Below are 21,094 nucleotides of genomic sequence, written 5' to 3'. Positions count from 1 at the left end.
GAAGGTTTGGATCTTAACTCCTCCTAGACCTCCAGCAAGACTTCTCGTATCAGTAGAAATGCTATTCTTGTGTCTGGGTAAGCTATATGCAGAGAAGAGTCCCTCCTGCTCAGATGGCACTGGAAGTGAGAGCTGTTGGCTTCAGCTGTGTGCCTCACCGTGACAGGCAGCAATGCTCTTAGGAATTTGAGCACAAAAATGTAGCACATACAGGAATTTTACATCCACTGCAATTTAGTTGGATAATCAAAACAAGCACTCCCCATCCCATGGATGTAGCAGCTGGGCTCTCTGGCAATAACCCCTTCCCCTGGTTATTTTTCATGTAGGTTGTATTTCTGTACAGCACAGCCATTTTATTGTGTTACTCATACAAGGAAACCTTACCTAGCTAATTACCATACACGTTTATGTGTAAATTGTTAAAACAGGACTTAATAAAGAAGAAACCTCAGACTGAATCTCAAAGCCAGAAACTAGTTATTTCACAGAAATTTGCTTTTGTGCAAAGAGTTCCATGGCTGATCCCACTGCCTCCAGGCCCTGTCCATTATTCCCTCCTGGATAGGTAGCTCTAACATCAGTAATTGCACTGAACTTTATAACACTACTCAACAGTCCTTTTTCTCTGGGACATCTGACTCGTTGGGTAATGTACAGACCTCTGCAGAGTGAAGTGCTGTAGCACAGAAGGAAGGGAGATTTTAGTTGCATTTATGCAGTGCACAGCTGATTTGCATGTAATGCTTGATTTGCACTTCTATAGAACAGAGCTGGTATGTTTATATTGAAGTAGTTCATTTTTTTTGTTTGCTTGTTTGTTTTTAGTAACTTTCCCAATCCTGTCTGTTTGCTACAATAGCATTGCTTTAAACTAGCTGTAGGCTGCCATTTTCCAAACAGTCTAAACCGTTTTGGGATGGTAACAGACAATGTACAGAAGAGGGTTAGCTTTTGGAAGAGGCTCCTTCCAGGGAGCAGAGGAGGTGGCATGTAGCAGAGAAACAAATGTTGAGGGAAATCTGTATCTTTTTAGTCTATCAATGTGCCTTGATCGATTCATTTCCTTTTGATTATAGGTAATGAAGTTGGGTCTTCTAAAGCATGACTGGAATGTTAGGAAATTTCTCTTTGTCTTAAGCGAGAGCTTGAGTTTTTCTCATTTCCACTGGTGCAAACTGGTATCTGCTTGATGGCTTGTGCAAGACTCACAAGAGCTTTCAGCACATTTGAAAAAGAATCTAAAGATGAGCTAGAGGTGAGCGAGGGAAACTTAGGAAAACAAAAAGCAGTTCTCCAAAGCCTCCCTCATTCCTATTCAATCGGAAGAGCTCATATCCAGCTGGAAACAGCAGAGCTTACAGAAGTGTTTAAAATTCATAACTCACAGAGAATCCCATTACTTTCAGCATTTGCTTGCTGAAAGCTGGGCTTTTTTCATTTCTACCGAAGAATCACCATCCTTCAGCCTGTTCTCCCCTGGTCCCCAAGGAAAGAGTTTGCAAAATACCATCAGCTCCAGCCACCCTCAGTAGTGCTGTGGCTGCTGTGCAGCTAGCCTGGGCTCACATTAACCCTGTTGTGGGTATTTTTTACTTGTAAGTAGCAGCTGCAGCTGGCCTGTAGCCTTCCAAAAGTGCCCTTCTACCTTGCGGATGAAGTCCTTTCTTCAAGTTTTAGCATGCAATAAATACTGCTATACTACTAGCAAGAATGGGGTAACCGAGAGAGGAGTTGCCTGGGTGATAGACCTGCCTTGACTGTAGAAATGTTTTGCTCTACTCTTTGTCTTCTGGGAGAATTAATGGCGATTTGGCTCTGAGGTAATGACCGTGCCAAGTATTTGAGGCAGGAAGAGCAGTAAAAGGGGTGCATTGGGCACGAGTCGAATCAAACCAAAGCAGAAATCTAGTCTGTAATAATGAAAGGAGAAATTATAAACTACAGTTTAATTCTGTGTTCTGTACACAACATTCTCTAAGTTGATTCACCGATGCTCAGGGCTTTCTTCCCCTCCTGTGATTTTAGGAAGATGGTTCTTTGAAGGGTTATTCCGGATCAGTCTCTCCAGCTTATTGATATTGTGGCGATGTACTTCTTCCCGTAAACCTGAGGAAAACCTCTGGACTCTCTTTTCTGCCACTTTATAAACAACTTCCTAGCTAAGCAGCAAAATGCCGCCTTGTAGTGCCCCCAGAAAATGCAGCATGTACTTCTAGTCTAGGTGTGCTGTTTTCTGGCAGACCGTTCCTTGGCCAAGCAATCCTGAGTAACCAGAAGACATTCATCTCTGGCCCACGTGTCTCTAAGCTGGCAACGGCCAGTTTTCGGGTAGTCAACAAAAACATTAGTTTGGATTGGAAAATAAGCCTTGCTTCTTTTTCCATAAAACAAGTCATTAATCTTTGCCTCCTGAAATTTAAGTTTCGTTTAGTTTTAGCATAGGAAAAGAAAAGGAATTAAGATGAGGGTTTTGCGTACCTTGAGGCTGATTATTCGTATCTAAATTGCATGATTAAAGTCTTTGTCCTATGGAGACCATCACTGGAAAGATTATATTAAGGAATGATCAAAGGGGGAGGAAAAAAGGATCTTGGAGCAATGAAACGCTGGGGAGTAGTTCTCTTTTCCAGCAGGAGAAGCTGGGGATAGAAAATGTTTGCCATGTCACAGGATCTGTTCTGGAGAGCTACCTTAGAGTAACATTTACAGCTGGAGGTTGCTGTAGTGAGGATGAGGAAGGCGAGAGATGTAGGTGGACAGCGAGCCACAGGGAATAAGAGCTCTGGGACAGGTAGAACGTCCTTCTCTATCACTGGGCACCATATTTAAATTCACAGTCATAAAGAGAAGTGATCGGTTAACCAGTGATATTTATAAACAGTAACTCGCATGCTGGCAAAACCCAGGGATCCAAGTGGTTTTGGGAACGGAAGCTCGACGTGGAGGTTTTCCATCAGTTTACACTATTTGCCCTGCATTATGGAACCAGGGTGGTGGAACCTGGTGCAGCGGCCGGGCCAATGCTGCGTAGCTCAGAAAGGCAGAAAGCAGTTTGCCGTGGTATTGCTGAGGCACTGGGGAAACCAGGACGGGGAGAGAAATGTCAGGGTGTGGCAGCAGGCATCAGAGTAGCAGGGTTGGCTTTTTGTCCTTGGTTTTCTTTCTACCCTGATGTGCCACTGTTTGCCCTGGCCTCACTGACATTCTTTGCGGAAAAGGTATGGAGATGTGGCGTGGACTTTCCTGTTTGCTGGGACAGCCCTGGTCCCGGAGAAGTTCCTGCCCTGAGGGAACGTACCTCTTCTTGATGAGCTGCTCCTGGTTTCTGTTAAATCATTAAAAAGCTCACAGTTTGCCATTTGAGTTACCACCAGGGATGGCAAGGTGAGGCATTTAAAGTGTTTTTTGCCAGCACTGTGGATGCCCGGCTCATGTCAGCTAGGGGCTTGGCAAACAAAGGCAATACGTCCCTCCCGCTCCGTGTCACTCCTGCTCTCTCTGAGCCTTCCTCAGGGCCCTGACTTCGCAGGAGATGCTTATTATTCACTGGGAGCAGCTCGCTGAAAACCAAACTCCATTGTAGCAAGGAGTAGCGAGGGAATGGCCAGTCTCAGACTGGCTGCAGTGCTCGGGAACGCTTTTGCATTGCCCCGTGCAAAGAGACCAGCCTGCAGACTGTCAAGTCTGTGCAAGAAATATTAATTTGCCATTCCTCCAGGGAATGAGCTGCTCTTCACATAGTCGAAGTAGAGTTCAGAAAGCCATCAGAATTTCAGATGTTTTTTTCATCTGAGTAGCTCTCGCAGGACCTCCTGTGTCACTCATGGGAAGAGGAGCGGCTTGTGGGATACAGATTTACAAATCGGGTGGGATTAGCACTGATGGGAAGCAGATAGCCGAGTCCTCAGGTACTGTTCAGTGTGAAATACTTCAGCTCTATGTTTTCATTGCATGCCAGTCCCAAACTTGCTTTTCCCTGCAGGCAGAACGTACAGAAAGCAGAGCTGTCTCCGGTCCAAGGCGCGCAGCAGCGCCGGTTCAGCTATTGGTCAGTTTTTGCTGCTGTGCTGGGTGGGGAGCGGACTGCATCTTCTCCGGGAGATCAAGGCTTAAAATCACTGCAGTGATTTTTAAAGGGGATTAGAAAGAGGTCCTGTCAAAACAGAAAGAGTAAATAAAAACATTAGCATTCATTTTTGCATCCCGCGTGGTTCTGGTCTTCATGTACTCGGTGACCAGGCTGCACGACCTCAGCCGGGTCCCTTCCTTGGGGCCATGGCGTGATGCTGGCTCTTAAATTGGACTAGGCGTTATGCATATGCAACCAAAATCAAAGTCATCAGCGAAGAAATGCAATTTATTTTTGACATTCTTTGCTGAGAGAAATCATTCTGTAAATCTATACTGCAAGGTCCATTTAACTGGCTTTGAATCAGTCTGACTAATTACGGAGCTGTCTGCTTAAATTAACACCCCGTCCCCCTTGCTCGGCTCTTTGTTTGCATCTCCTGGCTATTTTTTTCACTTCAGTCCATTATATGAAATCAAGCTGCTGTTCCTCCTGCCGCCTCTGCTGCCTTCCATTATCCCACTGACTCCGGTGCTCAAGTTTTTACAAGGGGCTGTGTCAGATGTGTCACCCGATTGAATCAGTGTAATGAACAGCCCTAACGTAGGGGGGGGTGCAGCAGAAGAAAGGAGCAGTCCTCCGAGCTCCAGCTCTGAGCCTTTGTAGAAATTCCCTCTGTTCTTTTCAAAGGCTGCTGAGCGAATGAGGAATTGCAATGGCGCAGTTCTGTTTTAAATTTGTTTTTCATGATGCTTAGATGTATTAAAAATGTCACTGTTTTTTTTTCTTCGTGACTGCGTCATGAGTGAGCTGGTTATCAGAAGAACTGGAAAAACTGATGGGTACCTTCTTGCTCCCCCTTTCTCCCCCTCTCCTTTTACTGTCTTTGAAGGGCTTTAGAAGAAATCACACCACTCAGATTCCCATTGGTCCTTATGAAACTGCTAGCACTGGACCAAAAGTAGGAGGCAGAGCACCGAACAGACCTCAGATGGCATTACCTGGCTACCGCTTCAGTGGCTGGGACTGTTTTTTTCCTGCCGTAGCTCATAGCACTGCATGTCTCCTGCTGTCTCTCCTTCCCCCACCCCCTTTTCTTTTCCTCGTGGTAGTAGCTTCCAGGAGGAATGTGGCAATTGCAGAAGTGAAACCCAAATGGTCAGAAGCCCAGAAAGGACAGACAAGTGTTGTATCACCATCCCTTAAGTTTGGGAGGCCTGACCCTCTTCTGAGCAGAGACTTACTTTATTGTGTGTTGACATTTTCAAACATGGATAAAGAAATTCTGAAAAAGATGATGACTTTTGCCAGTTGTGACCAAGAGCAAAGCCTGAGGTTGGATCAGCACTGTTCTGAGTCAGTTCTGTTAACCCCCACACACACTGTATTCACGTGTTCCTCAATGCAATACACTGTGAGCTCTGTCCCCTGCTAGCGTAAGCCACGTATGACAGATCAGTGCCCTTTGACTCTGCTGCATCTGGACAGTTGTTATTGCTTTCTGGGATCATCAACTTCATCATTTTTCCTGGGCAGATTTAACATTGTCAAGCCCCGTGTCTTACCTGCACATGAAAGGTTAGGATTAGCTGAAGGAGTCTGTTGTATAGGTAACCCCCAGCAAACGGGCAGCACTGGGGGGTACTGCCATAAATACTTGTCTGTGAGATTTTTGCATGAAACTCTGTAAGTAGATGCCCCTCGGAAAATTCTTTGGATGTCAGCTGAGTAGGAGAACCTTTGCTTTGCAGGCCAAATGAAGGGATGGAGCTAGATTACGTCCTTTGCATTTTGCAGGATGCTTTGTCACCTGTTGGGGAATTTTTCTGACAGAAGAAAGATTCAATTGTCTAATGCAGATAGCCGCATGGAAGTGCAGCATGCAAGCTGCTGAAGTTTGTAACTGCACGCCACTTGCATTCTTCAGCCAAAGATCAAAACTGAATTATGTCTATTTTCTGTCGGTTTCAGTATCAGGTTTAGCAGCTATGCAAGGTGCTTGTTGAACAAGGGCCCTTTCTTTGTAACTTAACATTTTATATTTAGATGCCTACAGAAACATGAAAGGAAATGCAGTAACAGCTTGATCTGTCATTTACCATTGATTGTGACTCATCTGAAATCCCTATTTTAGTTCCCTTTTTGTTAGTGCAACCACTTTAATATTGTCCAAATGGCTCAACTCCCAAAAGAGAGTGTTGCAACTATTAAATGTTATAAGGGTTAGAAGAAAGAATGACAAATTAAAGATTCACCTAAAAGCAGCAAAATGCAATGTTCACAGAATTCTGTCGGTTGTTACAAAAGCTTATTAATTTGATTTGTACTTTGAATCTGTCAGGCCCTTCTGCTGAAATACCAAACTGCAGACATTCTTATTAAATAACAAATTGGCGATTGAGGAATTGATACAAATGTCGATAGAAGAGGCTGAGTTAGACTTGCTGCTTCTCAAAGGTGCAGTTCTTAAAGCTTCATTTTAACATTTAGTAAACTTGTAGGATACACAGAATCCTGAACAGTCAAGCTGAGTATCAATCCTTAAAACAGCAATAAAACTAAGCGTCCGAATATAAGCCAGTAACTGTTTGGGTTTTTTTTTAGCATTTAGTATTTTAGCTCAGGAACTCCATAGACACTATCTGGTCTTCCTTTTGGCCTTTTCAGATTATTTGCCTCAAGGGCATAGAAAACCAGCAGTTCAAGGCCTATTTAGGTAGTCTTTATTTTGCTTTCTCCCACCCTCATTCTACAAACCCTTGCAGAGTTCACAAAGAAAGACAAAATGCCCACGTAGAGTATTTCTGAGATCTTACCTTGATGTTTTCTTAGATGTTATTGTGATGTTCAGAGTTCTAATGAGTTTTCTCACATAAGATGAAAGAGTTTGAGTTGATGGATTGTCATGTGCTCTGGGGCTTTGTTTTTTGTTGTTGTTGTTGTTTTACTATTTTAGGTGTGAGTTTCAACAGTGTTTATACCCAAATTTGGAGAGTACTCCTTCACCTAGCTGCGGACCCCTACCCTGATGTCTCCGACTTGGCTATGAAAGTTCTCAATAGTATTGCCTACAAGGTATGCTCTTCTGCGTGCGTGTCTGTGAGGCTTTTCTCTGTCAGCTCTTTTTATGGCTAGGCAAAGCATAGGTAGACTGAACTAAATAGGTCCATTGGAGGGCTCTGGTAAGTGATCCTAGTTCAGTCTGAATCTATTTCAGAAGGAACTTTTAATGTTTCAAATGGGGGAGGGCCTGGGGTTGTTTTAGGACATAAATTAGGTATGGGCCTTAGACAGTAGGTCTTGTTTAGAAGCCTACTTGTCTAGATCAGTCCCTGGGAGAAACCTTAAATATACTTCATTAAATTATCCGTTTGCAAACTGATTTAGATTATGCAAGTGGGACTGGCCTGCAGACTGAAGCCACAACGGCTCTCCAATCCAGGTGAACTAGTACATGTGAGTCAGCATGCAGACACCCCTGCCACTACTCACCTCTTCAACCCAGGCCTAATCCGCCTAAACCACCATCCTCATCACATTTCATCCTCCAAGGATGACAAGATGTCCCTGGAGGCTGCCATCACTGCTGATTCAGAATTGCCAGCTTGGGGAGCTGTAGCAGCACCCTCACCTTCCACCTGAAACAAGGCACCAGGCCACCCCAGAACATCTTCTCACCAACTGCCTTCCCCTTGTCCGCCCCAGTCGATGGTGTCAGAAAGCTATCTGAACGCAGTCCTCCCCACATGCTTGGATTCCACCTTTCTAGTTGCTCTAGCATCAATACCATGAGCCATTCCAATGCAAGATGACGTCTCTTACTGATGATTTCTAATGAATAATCCTAAATCTTCAGACTTAGGCTTCTAAGCTAAAGTTGCAGTAAGAGATGCCAGCATTGTGCACTGCCATTTTAACGCGTTAGAGACTTCTTGCTTTGAAATCTGATTTTTCTCTGGAGAAAATAGTTACTTATTTAAACTCTTCCATTTGTTTTAATAATACATGTCAGTGAGTTGGTAAAGTCTGTGTTTTGGGATAGAGAATAATTTTGAGAGTGGGGACAATGAGGTCTGGCCTTCCCTGGTGATACAGATGTACAGCAAATTACTGTCAGGCTGGAGATTCCAAACTAAGGTGAATAAGAAAAGGAAAAGTTAAAAGATTTCCATCTCTCTGTTCTAGGTGCATGAAGCTGTTTCAGCATTGTGTTTTGGAAGGCTCTTTGCAAAATAAAGTTAGTCCAACTATGGGATTAAAAGGGTTACAAAGAGGAAATGGATGTGCTTTTCCTGCCTTAAACTGTTTTTTCAGAACTTACTCCCTTGCTCTAATGGAAAGAGGTGTATAAATATTAATAAAGATGCAGTTGTACCCTGCAGGTGTCTTCACTAGCACCACTGTAGTTCTGCTTAGCCATCAGGAATTTTGATCATTGTGTCGTGATGTCCATAGGAATGTTATGACTGGTTTGATAAATTCTGTGTTGATCCTGACATGTCTGGACCTAAATATGTTGGTACAGAAAGGTGTCCAAAAGCTCTGGTGGACGGATATCACACATCTCATGCTGTGCTCCGCAGACAGCTGCTCTCTAAGGCAATGACTTCTCAAATGGTTTTGCAAAATAATAAAAGCATTCCTGTTTATGAAGACTTTTATCTGGAGATGCTTCAGTGAACAAAATTAACTTGTTCTTATTAGCCATATTTGTTCTGTGTTAGCCATAAGGTGCATCAGGAAAGCATCGAAACGTGCAATTTGTCCAGCACTTGGGGCAGATGCATACATGGGGGCTTAACTGCTGCGCACTTGGTGGTGGTGTGCGTTTGCTGTTGCAAGTATTACCTGGCTTAGGTAGCTTCTAAAATGGTTTCTTTTTGTGAAATGTTATTAACAGCCCACCAAAATGGAAGTTAAGGCTTCAGACCGTGGGTTACGATCTGGCCTCTGCTCATTTCGTCATGGACAAAGCTCCCGCTGTGAGCAGTGCTGCCAGGATTCACAGCCTGAAATCTGCCTGTCTCTGCTGCTGTGAGCTCAGATAGATTGTAGGAGTTGTCTGTCATGTAATGCAAATTATTAGCAATTAAATTTGTGTTACTTGTACACTGAAATCTTTGCTTGGTGTTAATGGAGTGTTGGTTAGACATGAATGGAGCAGCCTGAATGCTTGGCCACAGGCCCACTGCCCCTTCTGAGTAAAGCACATGCAAACAATGTGTTTCTATTTTGTTGTTTGCTTTAGTTTTGAATAGAAACTAAAGTTGATTTTCTTAAAATATACATATATATGTTTATATAGAGAGACATACACAGTTTCAGCCTAGGTAAAGAACTTGGATATTTGGGGTTTCATCCTCTTGTTCTAGCTGATAGAAAATTCAGGGAGAGGCTTCAATTCAGAACTTGGGACATCTGAGAGTTTCTTGTATTAACAAAACACTTGCAATTTGTATGGCATTGCCTGTTACTGTTGTTTTTTTTAAGCTGAAAGACCTGAACAAATTAGCCATGGGCTCATACTTCTGAATGGTATCAGAAGTACTCCATCTTCGTGTTTGGTTAACTAAGTATTTAGCCTCAAAATGTTACCAAGCTCTGTGCTTTAAAGCCTTATAACTTTTAAACATATTTTGAACCAGGTAGGTGTCAGTCATGCAACTCAGTTGCCCTGACGGGTGTTCAGACAACACATGGAGAGTGGCGTGTTATGAGAGTGTCAGAAATAAGCATTGCTACACGCTAAGACAGGACCACTACTGTGAGTTTGGTGATTGCAAAAGCTCAGGTTAAGAGTCTGAAGTTGTAAAATAGGTATTTGCAAGGCACTGTGTGAACTAAAACCAGAATTTCTGTTTTCAAATGAGGCAAGTTCTATTCAGTTGAACAGAGCCATGAATATAGATCTTTATGTACAGGAGAACTCCAGTGGTCTTTAAATAGGGCGATGTCTTTCTGAGCAGCTGGTGAGTAGGTTGCACAGACGTGCACGCTTCCTGGATTTGAAATGTGCAGTTTTATTTCATGGGCTCATTAGACATTGCTGGTTCTCATACAGATTGCTGCTGTGTTGTGATTTATATTTATGGTGCAGATTGGAAGGGTACAGCTCTCCTTCCCAGCCTGATCTTTTAAAAAATCAAAACGTGTTTTTTGTCTGTACCAAAGCAAACAAACACAAAGGACCCAGTAAGCAATGTTGGCCTTTTAAGACTTTTTGAAATCAAAATTAATTAAGTAAAGTTTGCTTCCTCCCAGGTTGCTTCATTCAGCTGTTTTTAATGGAAGGCTTGAGGCCGAACTATCCCAGAAGTTACTCCTCCAACATCACGCTTTGGTACAGCCTTTGCTGAGTATGAGCAAGCAATTCTGACGGTGTGCTCTCTCTCCCCCTGCCCCCATCCCCCTTTTTTTCTCTTTTCTTTACCTGGAGTCAATTTGAAAAATTATGGATTATCATTTCCCTTCCTGAAAAGAGATGATTTGACTGGCAGAGGAGCAAATCCCTGGGAAATGGGGAGCTGCAGCCTCAAGCAAAATATGCTGTCATGTCACTGAACTGCAGCCCTCACACGCTGCTCACTGCTTGCAGAAAAGAATATTTTTTCTGTTTTTTTTTTTTCCCAGGAAAAAGGAAGGCTGTCTGCCACATTCATCTCTGTCTACCCCTTCAACAAACTGTCATTAGCTGACCTTGTCCCTCTGCTGTGAAACAAGGTGACCTGACCCATTTTGGGTGACAGAGACTGCAAGAATCTTAAAACCGAGCCTCCTATGACTAATTAAAACTAGTTATGAATAATAATCCGTGACTAGTTGCTAAATTGCTTCTGCTTTCCTCCCGTTCTCATTGTGTGATCTCCAGTGCCAGCCCCGTGGGGTACCAGCTGCTCACTGGAGACCCCGCGGCAGGCCTGACACACCGAGCTGAGTGGCCTTAGGGCCCTCCTCACCCCCATATGGAGAGGAGGAAAATAACACAAAATCAGTCTGTCTTTAGGAGGAGGCTGGCTCAGGGACCAGCCTGGCTAGCCAGAGGTCGTGGCATTTGCCTTATCAGCCACAGCCAGCCAGTGTTTGCCGTGGTGTGGGTGTGCGGTGCTGTGCCAGGCACCCACTGCTGTCCCTGGAGCCAAACAAACCATGGCCAGGAGGGCTCGAATCCTCTTGAAGCCAGGGAGGGGAAAAACTCCTTGGGTCATTGGAGGAAAGAGGTGTAGGGTGTCTCAGAAGGCCTTTTGGCCCCAAAAGGGGCAGGCAGGCTGTGGTCCAGGCACACACGCCTCCCATTTCGCTCTGCAGCACTACGGTGGGTGTGAAGCGCGGAGGAAATGCTGCTGTTCACGCTGGGTGTTGTCCTGCCTTGTAAAGGCATTGACGTGTAGAAGGCCTGTTAGCTGCGTGGCTTCCAGGAGACCTCACATGCAGTTTTTTTCTTTTTGTATGCTCGGTGTTTCAGCAGCTGCTAGTCTTACCTGGCCTGGATTAGCTTCAGCTGGAAGCAAGCCCCGGTGTCGGCACCTCAGAGCCTTGCTCAGCTCTTGTGCTGTGAGACGCGGATTTTCTCTAATGCTTGAAGAGATGATAAAAGTCAGCTTGCCTGTGGGATAGCTGTAATTGTCCCTCCAGGTTTTTTATGCCAGTTTGGGGCTTCCCTTAAGTTATCTCAATATGTAAAAAACATCATGGAAGGCAGGGTGATGTGGAAGAGAAGGAGGGGAATCCACAGCAATGGAAGGTTTCTCCCTTGTCAGAGGGGAGGCTTGTTTGTGCAGCACAAGCAGCGTGCTCGGCCTGGAGAAATGAAAGATGGTGATGGAGCTGTCTGTTCACTCCTTTCTGCCTTTCCCTGACTTGCATTTGAGGCCTTTCCTAGGAGAAAGGACAATAAATTTGTAAGGCTTTTGCAGAAACAGGTCTCTTGTAGCTGGTGGGAGCGTGCCATTTTGCAGGAGCCTGGCTGTATTCTGTAGAGCTCGGAGCAACCCAACCTTGCAAACCCCTTGCCTTCCTTATGAGAGCAGATGGGAGCTGGTGTTCCTGGAAAGGGCATCTTCTGATGACCTCCAGAAAAGCTTGGCTCTTGTTAGGAGAGGTCAGAACGGGTGCTGGGGCTGGCGAATTACTGTTGCGGTAAGAAATGCAGCCCTCCATTGCGAGGGAGGAGAGGAAGCCTTGTTGCTGAAGGAGAGCCCCTGGGCGCAGTGTTTGAAAGTTCTGGTCCAGATCTTGGGCTGTGGCTGATGCGAGGAAGAGGCTGATGTGTTAGTCAGTTATTTCCCCGTAAGCAACAGAAGGATACTTTCTGGTAAGTGTTGTCAGACTAAAAGAGTAGGAAAATCATCTTACGAGTTGGGAACTGTGCAGTGGCTTTTCATATGCATTTTTAAACACCCACAGACACTGACAGAGAGCTTAACTTCATTTAACCCCAGGTGTGCAATTGTATTGCATAATAAATAACTGCAGTTGGTATTTTGTAGTCCTGGCTGTTGACAACTCTGTTGTGTTTTTTCCTCTAGGCAACGGTAAATGCTCGCCCCCAGCGCATCCTCGACACCTCCTCGCTGACGCAGTCTGCCCCTGCCAGCCCCACCAACAAGGGCATGCACATCCACCAAGTGGGGTAAGCTCAAGCAACGCTTTCAAGGGCTTTCGCCACAGTGGGGTTAGGTGCTCCCTGTCCCCGCTTGAGCAGCCATCCCCATTAGCTGCACCAGAGAGAATAAATTCGCAAAGGTCTCGGTAGCTTCTTGTTTTAGTGCTGGTAAGATGTTCAGAAACAAAGGCTCCTCTGGGGAAAGGTGGGGTGTTTCTTCCAGTTATTCTTCTTAGGACAAAGAGTAACAAGCCACACTAATTAGCTGAAGATGAATTGAAAGGGAAATTTAAATGTTGCTGATTTTACTGACACCCTCTGGCCTGACCTGCGAGGTATCCAAATTTCCCATTGAAGTCTGATCTGTTTCTGCATGTTCAGCTGATAAAAGCCAGGGTTATCTGATGATCAACGAGTGATGCCTAAGCTCCAGTGAGATAATGGTACGAGCAATGCTAGGGTTTGAAAATCTGATTGCTTCCCAAAGCATGCTGTCCGAGAGAAAATGCCTGGCTTAAGATCTAGCAGCTTCACAATCAGCGTGTACCAGGAAGATTCATGGTTGTAAAGGAGAGCCCAGAACTGCACGGTGATGTTTTTAATGTCTTGTGATAGTATTATGCAACCGTGCAATAACAGAAATCTTATTTTACATGTAAATTAAAATACTTTCCCTTGGGCTGATGGGACTCCCAATCAGCACATTGAAATAAAATTGCTCATCAGTGTGCCTTGGGTCACACACCGTTACCCATGGCTGCGTGACTGTTGGATCTACAGGTTCCCAGAATTTTGACTTTCTTAGCCTGAATCTGGAGTTGGCTCAGTCAAGATTCACTCTTGGGGGCTATATGTGTTTTGGAGGCGGAGGGGAAGGATTGTGTTTGGTTGGTTTGTGTGCTTTAGTAGAGGAAACACAGCAGGGAAGTATAAATCTTGTAATAAAGAAACAAAGCAAAAAAGTAACCTAATTCACATGCAAGAGTAAAGGCAGTGGAACAGGTAGTGGTAATATAGCTGGTGTTATCCTCTGCCCTCCATGTTCGGTGGGTCAGCATTGTTTCTCCTGTGAGAGACCATTGATTTGCCTTCTGCTTGTAGAAAAGCAGGTTGATTCTCAAAGGTGGGAAACATGTCAGGATTGCAGTTCGCTGAGACGTGCCAGGTTTCAGGAGGATACCTATCAGAGAGGTTCTGAAAATGAGGGCAAGTCTCATGTCCACTGCTATCTAAATCCTTTTACTCTTTTTCCATTTGTAGAGGGTCACCTCCAACCACTAGTACAAGCAGCTCCAGCTTGACAAATGATGTGACAAAACAACCGGTCAGTCGGGACATCACATCCGTAAGACCTGCCAATGTAGGCAACATGGGGGTTCAGTATACTCCCCACTCCCACCAATTCCCCAGAACAAGAAAAATGTTTGACAAAGGACCAGAACAGGTAAAGAGACTTTCCTTTCAGTTCTATTTCCTTGCTCCACTGGGTTTTGTTACACATTCTGTTCTTTGTGTTTTATTTCTGCATATCTTTTCTTCTAGCTTCTAGCTCCTTCTTACACCAGGTTAGCTTCCTCTACCCAGGAAAATAAAAATTGATTATTTTTTTCTTCAGAGTAAATTTTGTTTTATGGCTTTGATAGGGCATTACTCACTTCTGCTGCCACCGAGTAGTGTTTAATCTGAGTTGATTGTTTATTCTTTCATAAACATTTGTCTGCCTGAGTGATAATGCACAGCCAGATCTGTGACCGTCAGATGCTTTTTCTCCAACCTCAGCAAAGCAGGAATAGAGGATGATAAAGGGGAGATTCCTCTTCCTTTACCATACAGATCAGCGTTCCTCTTGAGATACTGGTAGATGCCCTTGCGCCAGAATATTCCCCTTCATTACAGCAGTCCTGACCCCACTCTGTGCTTGGCAGCCCCTCTTCCCTGTGCACAAGGGCAGGTGTAAGCTCAGACTAGCACTAGGAAGACCGAAGCTTATTACAGGTCACTCTGCTGGAAGACAGCTGATCAGCCGAGAGCTGCAGGAACCTCTGGGAGGAACTGCAGTGGCTCCTTTTTCAGCATGCGGGCCAACAGGGGGGTTGCATCCATTTTAGCATTCCAAAGACAGTCATCGGGTACTGGGCATTTTTCCACTTACAGAAGCATGAAGGACTGATGTGCTGCCAAGTAGAGCAGTCCTGTAGCATGCACAAAGGAGTCTGAATGTCACCTTCAGATGACTTCAGATGACTCATCTCAGATGAGTATGGTTGAGTCCAAGCACACTCGTGTGCTTGTGGCCACCACTCAAAGGCAGAGACTGTACTTACCAATGGGCAGTGTTCAGGATTCAGCCATCTGACAGTAGTTGTGTGTTTACCTCTCTCTCAGAGCATTTCCAGGATTTTTCTGGTGCTTGCTCTATGGGAGGAAACTGGAGAAGGCAGCAGGTGTGCTCTGCTGTGTCCTAATGCACAAAGCCTGGTGGAGGGGGGACACTGAGCCTCCGTTTCCCCTTCCTGGAACTGTAGAAGGGAAAGATGCTCCCATCTGAAGTGGTAAGGGGTGTGTATTGCAATCCACAGGCCAAGTGGGCAGCACAGATTTCAAATGATCTGACTACTGAGAAGTAACAGTTCTTTCCTTAAACTGGCATTTCTGCCTTTCTTTAACGAGCAATCTCACAGAAGCTTCTAGAGGCGCAGAGTCAATACTTCTGTGATTACAAGAAAAAACTTGTTGAAGCCTTGGTAGGAACACCCTCAGTTCTAAGGGGTTTGGCAGCAGTAGTCGGGATCATAGCTCTGAAGGAACCTGTGTGAAGGGAGTGATACTTCCATTTTCTTTTTGGATGTCTTATGCTTTATAACAGACATTTAATGCATATACGCCCTTGATCTGAAGCTGGGTCCTGTGGTGCTTCATCCTGAATCATCTTCACCACGCCACGGTTTCTCATGCCATATTCTTGGGAGATCATGAGAAAACTTGTCCCGGGACTTCATTTTTTGCTACGCTAATGCTTCAGCCCTGATTTATGTGGTAGCCTGATTATGTTGTGTGCTGTGCAGATGAGGTAGTTTGTGCATTCTGAACAGTTAATGTAATGACAGTGATCTTAAAGCTACATAGAAAATTTCATATCTTTGGCAATGTGTTTGAGCTTTTTTTTTCTGCCCAGGGATCTGTCAAAGGCAATTGGGATATTATTGTGTATACATTTTGCCCATGTGAGTGGGATGAACATGAGATAACATCCTGTTCTCTTTCTGAACAGACTACTGATGATGCTGATGATACCGTTGGACACAAAAGTTTCATTTCAGCCACAGTGCAGACGGGGTTTTGTGACTGGAGTGCGAAGTATTTTGCTCAGCCAGTCATGAAGGTAATCCTTTCTGGGCATGCTTTCTGAATCGTGGCCCTGCAGATCTGGAAAGCTTGGGGTGCTGGTGTCCTTACTGTAGGCTGCTGGCTTGATCTATTTGCGTTCCTTTTCTCTTCAGTCTGGGGAGGGAAAGGAATGGACTTTGGTGAGCTGCATGGCCAGTCCCTATCAGAGGTAGCAAGAAGAGGTAGTGACAGACAGGACAGCAATATACTACTAGGGAAAGAGCACAGGGCTAAAACCCTACACCTGTGGAATACTTTCAAGAACAAATGTAAAAATGAGGAGAAGTTTTGTTGCAGGTTGCATTACAGAGTTGCTTCATTTTAGACGTTACGCTCATCTTTCTATTGAAAATGGTATTAAGTTAAAAAAAAAAAATTCTCTGATTTTTTGGGTGGTATAAATATTGACTCCTTTACCTTAGAAGGGAGAATATGATAGTCATTGACTGTCTGAGGAAAAACTTTAGAAGCATCATTATTCTTTTTAAAGTTTAAAAAAAATACTATTACAGCCAAGAATGAGGGTGGTAATGACAAATCTCCATTGAGATCTCTTTCGAAGTGAGTGTGTTCTGATAACTCTAAGATGGTTTTATGTGAAGTGAGAGATACACTAAAGCCTTGTTCTAGGAAAAAAAACAAAACAATAAAACAAAACAGAGCTCTTCAGAGATGAGCAAAGATCGTCAATGACTGGAAACAGAAACTTAAATTCCCAGAATCTTTTAGCCAAAGATCAGGTTTCAATCTTAAATATGAAATCAAAACAAGCAGTAAATCTTGCCTTATTATAAGTAAATACAGTGGAACAGACCTGCAGGTACCTTGGGATTCAAGCAGCACAAACTGTAACCAAACTTTCAGCTTAATTTTTTGGAGGTGTTGCAATTTATGTGAAAAATGATGCACAGTCTGTATTAATGCCACTACCCGAGCAACTCAGCAGTGGATGTTTATATGCAGCCACTGATATTTAAATCTTCAGAATATACAAAGAAATTGTACGTTTTATGTGCTGTCTCATCTAAGAATTGCCACTGAGCCATCTGTTACTGCTCCTTCCAGCCTTTGGGTATGTAAATAGTTTGGTGATGAGGTGCGGTAATTGCCCCCAAGTTTGAGGATAGCCGAAAACGATGACATGGCAGCCAGGTTTCTGTGTAGCTTCGATTGCTTTAGAGAAACACCAGAAGGAAAGACTAGATAGTAAAGCCTGATACTTCCTCAGCTGCTACTGAAATTCACTTTCTTCTGATATCATTAGCAGAATAATTCATTAGAAAACACATCTGGCCTGTGGGGCTCGGTCAAGCTTTCCACTAGGGTTTTCTCTCATCAAGATGAGTTTTGGTGTCTTTATTCAAGTCCAGAAAAGAGTACAAGAAAAGGAGGAGGATGTTGTTCCATCTCTTAGTTCTTATTAAAAACATTTGTCTACTTTCTAAGGAAAAAGAGGGGTGTCTTTATTAATACGGTAAATCACGGTTGACAGCCAGTCAAAATGCAGTCTCAATGCGTAGATGGGGAGCTGTGTGTGTAGATTTAGTACTTTGTGTGCATAAAATTGAGAAAATTACTTTGGGGGAGGAAAGAAAACATATGGAGCGTTCCCATACTAGTGCATACAAGCCAGGGAGGGGGAATCACGGCGATGGAAACTGCGGGCTTCCCTGCTCCACAGTGAGCCCCGACCAGCTCCGTGCGTCACCGTGAGAATTCAGATGCCTCAGACTACATCTGCATGCCTGCCACGTGTGCAGCGATCTGTCTCTTCAGCTTTTACTACAGCAGCAGGAGTAGTAGCATATGTGACATGAAAGGGTCTCTTAGTTTGCGTAAGTGTTTTCGGTTGGTAACATTCATTGCCTTGGGTTGTGCGTTCTCAGCACAGGCTGTCCTCAACAACAACGTTTTAGGTAAAGTTTGAGCAAAAGTAAAGCTGTGTTTTCTGATGAAGCAAGGAAGGGAATTGATTTCCCCATTACTTTTGTAAAGCAGCTTTAAGAGGCCAAGTAGAGGTCTTCCTGCTGAAAAACTTGCATGTTACGCTGACTGATAGCGAAATGTGTGCAACTTGGTAATTAGAGTGGGTGGTGTGCGTGCAGGGGACAGGGAAAAGTCCCTCTGCTAGAGCTTCCTTTGTCATTTCTTGATTGCTGCTTATGTAATCAGGCAGGACTGGCCATCCAGTAACTTGTATATTGGCTGAATTTCCATAGAGTGCTCCTTTCCTAGAATCTGTTCCCGCAGCAATAAGGAGCAAATAGCCCTGGCTTGTGGCTGCTGTCTTTGGGGAACTTTAGCCTCATGAAAAAGGCAAAGAGTAAAGTCTACCGAGTACTGATGGAAAAAGATGACATTGATGTTCAATTTCAATGCTTCATTTGGAGATGCTGCCTCCCATCGTAAACAGGGAAAGACAAGATAACTATTCCTGTAATGAATAAACATAAAATGACTGTGAGTGCATCTTAGTCATATTTAATTTATGAATTTAGTTTTGCTTCATAGACCTTGCTCTGAGAATGCTTTCACTGGAAAGATTGAGGGATTAATTTCCAGTGTAAATCACTGGCTGAGTTTCAAGCCATGATACCAATTTTGATTTATTGATTATCTAATCAAATAAATGGAGAAAGAAAATACTGCATTGTAAATTCTCAGTGTGCCAGGAAAAACAAATACCTCCCGCAGCTCCGATTGCTACAGAAGTCGTTCCTCTTCCTAAAAGCCCTTGTGGCAAAAGGCTGTTCTGCTAACCACAGGCGGCCCTGGACCGAGCGGCACAGGAAAGCCTTGTTGCCAGCTGTCAGGAAGCCCTGAGTCAAGGGGAGCGGGAGCCAGCATCTGTTATTTCCAGGACTGGCAGAACATGCAGGCAGGAGCTGGTAAGGAGCCTGGAAGGTGAGAATTACATAAGAAGTCCTTCCTGAAAAATCCCAGCCTTCGCTTCAGCGCTCTTACTGCTCTATGTCTTGGCCATCGTTCAAAGTCCTGCTAGAGAGGCGAGCCTTCCTTGCAATTGCTGCAGTCACGTTAAGCAGGGAAAAGCTGCGTTTACTCCTGAAGCGATCGGCTGAATTTTCCCTGCTCCCCTCCCAACGCTGACTTCCATATTGAGAGGGAGAGACAAAGCGTTAAAAACAAACAAACAAAAACTTTGTTAGCCGTCAGATGACACTGCTTGGTGGGAGGTTTCAGAGTCGTAGTGGGTTTGTGTCTGGGTGGAAGCTCAGAGATGTTGGGAGTCGGTGGCGTGGCGCGATCCTCATGGCAGCGCTGTTTGTGCCTCCCACGTACCTCGGGGAGCTCTGCTTAGAGGAGAGCTGAGCAACAGCCAGAACCAGGCTGTTGTTTGCTAAAATGACTTTCTAATGCTTAAATACAAGGTGGAGGGGAGGGGAGACGAAGACATGAGTAATGAGCCTAAACAGCTAGCTCTTTTGAATAATTTCTGCTTTTCCAGCCAGCAGCAGCTGGGCTGGAGGTCACTGCTCTCCGTTACGCACGCGGCCTGTGCTGCTTTGCCACAACCAGTTCCCCTGTGGCTGTTCTGTGGGGTTCATATTCTCATAGACTGTGGCACAGTCCTGACAAGGTCATGTATGGGAACGGGAGGAAAGAGCTTGCATTTACCTGCATGCTCCAACTCTTCCTGCTCGCTGCAGTGCTGGTCTAAGGGCATGCTAAGGGCCGTCTGCTCTGCTGCTTGCAGGTGTTATGCAGGACACGGCAGGCAAGTCTTTCTGGAACGGAAAGCCCAGTGCTGCCACCAAAACCCCTTCACCAGTTTCCAGCAGCTGCTGTGGCAGACGCTGCCCTAGCGAGGGGTGCGTCTGGGGCCGGGCAGTGCAGCGCTTGCTGCTCTCGGAGCGTGGCCTGGCAGCCCCGGCCTGCACCTCTGCCTTTCTGCGCTGCTGCTCCTGTTACTGGGAGCCCGCAGGCTGTCTCCGTCCCATCAGAGTATTTCACAGCGTGGACATTTGCACTGGGTGTACTTCTGTTTGTGTCTGAGGCTGGTCTTGCCATGTGCAGCCCACTGATGCTGTGGTGCGCAGGCTTAGTGATCCGGGAGCCATGTGCTGGGAGATCCCGTTATTGGAGGAATCGTTATTACTGAAATCAGATGATAAAGACAGCTTTCAGCTCAGTCTCGTCAGAAAAGTTCTTTTTCTCCACCCAGCAGTTTATTTTAGCTGATATTCTTTATCTGCTAGAAAATGGAAGAGTTCCTTGCTCAGCTGCACAGCTGTGTGTTTCTTAGTCCTAAGCTGGGAAAGCTGCTGGGTGCCTCTGGGAAGATTTGCCATTCTGTTCATGCCCTCCTCTTCCTCTGGCCTTTTAGGTCTGCCTTTAATTTATTCCTAGAGAAGCCAGATTTTCATTAAGGTGTAGGTGTAATCTCGCTACTCTCAAATCTCCTTTGATGTATTTTATCTTAGGTTTGTTTATTGCTTTACATTATTGGTCATTTGTCATCGCCTTTCTAATAAATCTCGTATTCTTGAAAAACTGAAATAGCAGTACTTTTTTTTTTTCAGCAGGTACGGTAGGTTTCTTATCTTAAAGAGGCAGCAATTCAGCTCAGTAATAGTTGTTTTCTAAAGCATAGTACATTTTGAAGATAGTACATATAATAGTGGCAGATGATTTAAGTGCTTTCTTGTTCAGGAAAAAAGTGCATGTTTGTGGGGAGGAGGGAAGGAGCAAAAGACTTGGTCTTTTATGTCTCCTTTCTCCAAGATTTACTCCTTTTGGAACAGACATCATCAAAGGAAGCTAGCTCATCTTCTTAATTGATCCAAGGATGTTTCTAGAGCAGTGACATTACTAGTCCTAGATATTTTTTTTAAGCATTAAAAAAAAGACCTGTTATATCTCCTGCAATGGTTTTGGGGATGAAATCATGTGAGTTTATTCCTTTTGATCCTGTACTTTGGCTAAGGACACAAATACCCATGTTCTCAGTGCAGCATCTTGACTTACCTTGCCTGCCAGGGCCCTGGCAGGAGCTGCCGGGGGTGCCGCTGCCT

The 21,094-nt window shown here is 44.6% G+C and overlaps 1 protein-coding gene across 3 annotated transcripts in view; it reads left to right on the top strand.

The window, feature by feature from the left end:
• The window catches only part of RPTOR (regulatory associated protein of MTOR complex 1), a 147,903-nt gene that overhangs the window by 100,397 nt on the left and 26,412 nt on the right, over positions 1-21,094 (top strand). For 2 of the 3 annotated variants that reach the window (XM_040530187.1, XM_040530185.1), the window contains exons 21-24: positions 7,029-7,147; positions 12,598-12,701; positions 13,935-14,118; positions 15,946-16,056. In XM_040530187.1, coding sequence (XP_040386121.1) covers positions 7,029-7,147; positions 12,598-12,701; positions 13,935-14,118; positions 15,946-16,056 — 518 coding nt within the window. Of the gene's footprint in view, positions 1-7,028; positions 7,148-12,597; positions 12,702-13,934; positions 14,119-15,939; positions 16,057-21,094 lie in introns of all 3 variants that reach the window. The other variant, XM_040530186.1, reaches the window with a different exon arrangement.

The sequence above is a fragment of the Cygnus olor genome, chromosome 18, assembly GCF_009769625.2.
Source record: "Cygnus olor isolate bCygOlo1 chromosome 18, bCygOlo1.pri.v2, whole genome shotgun sequence".
Lineage (NCBI taxonomy): Eukaryota > Metazoa > Chordata > Aves > Anseriformes > Anatidae > Cygnus > Cygnus olor.
The sequence above is the reverse complement of the archived record's forward strand: the minus strand, read 5'-3'. Positions and strand labels throughout refer to the sequence as shown.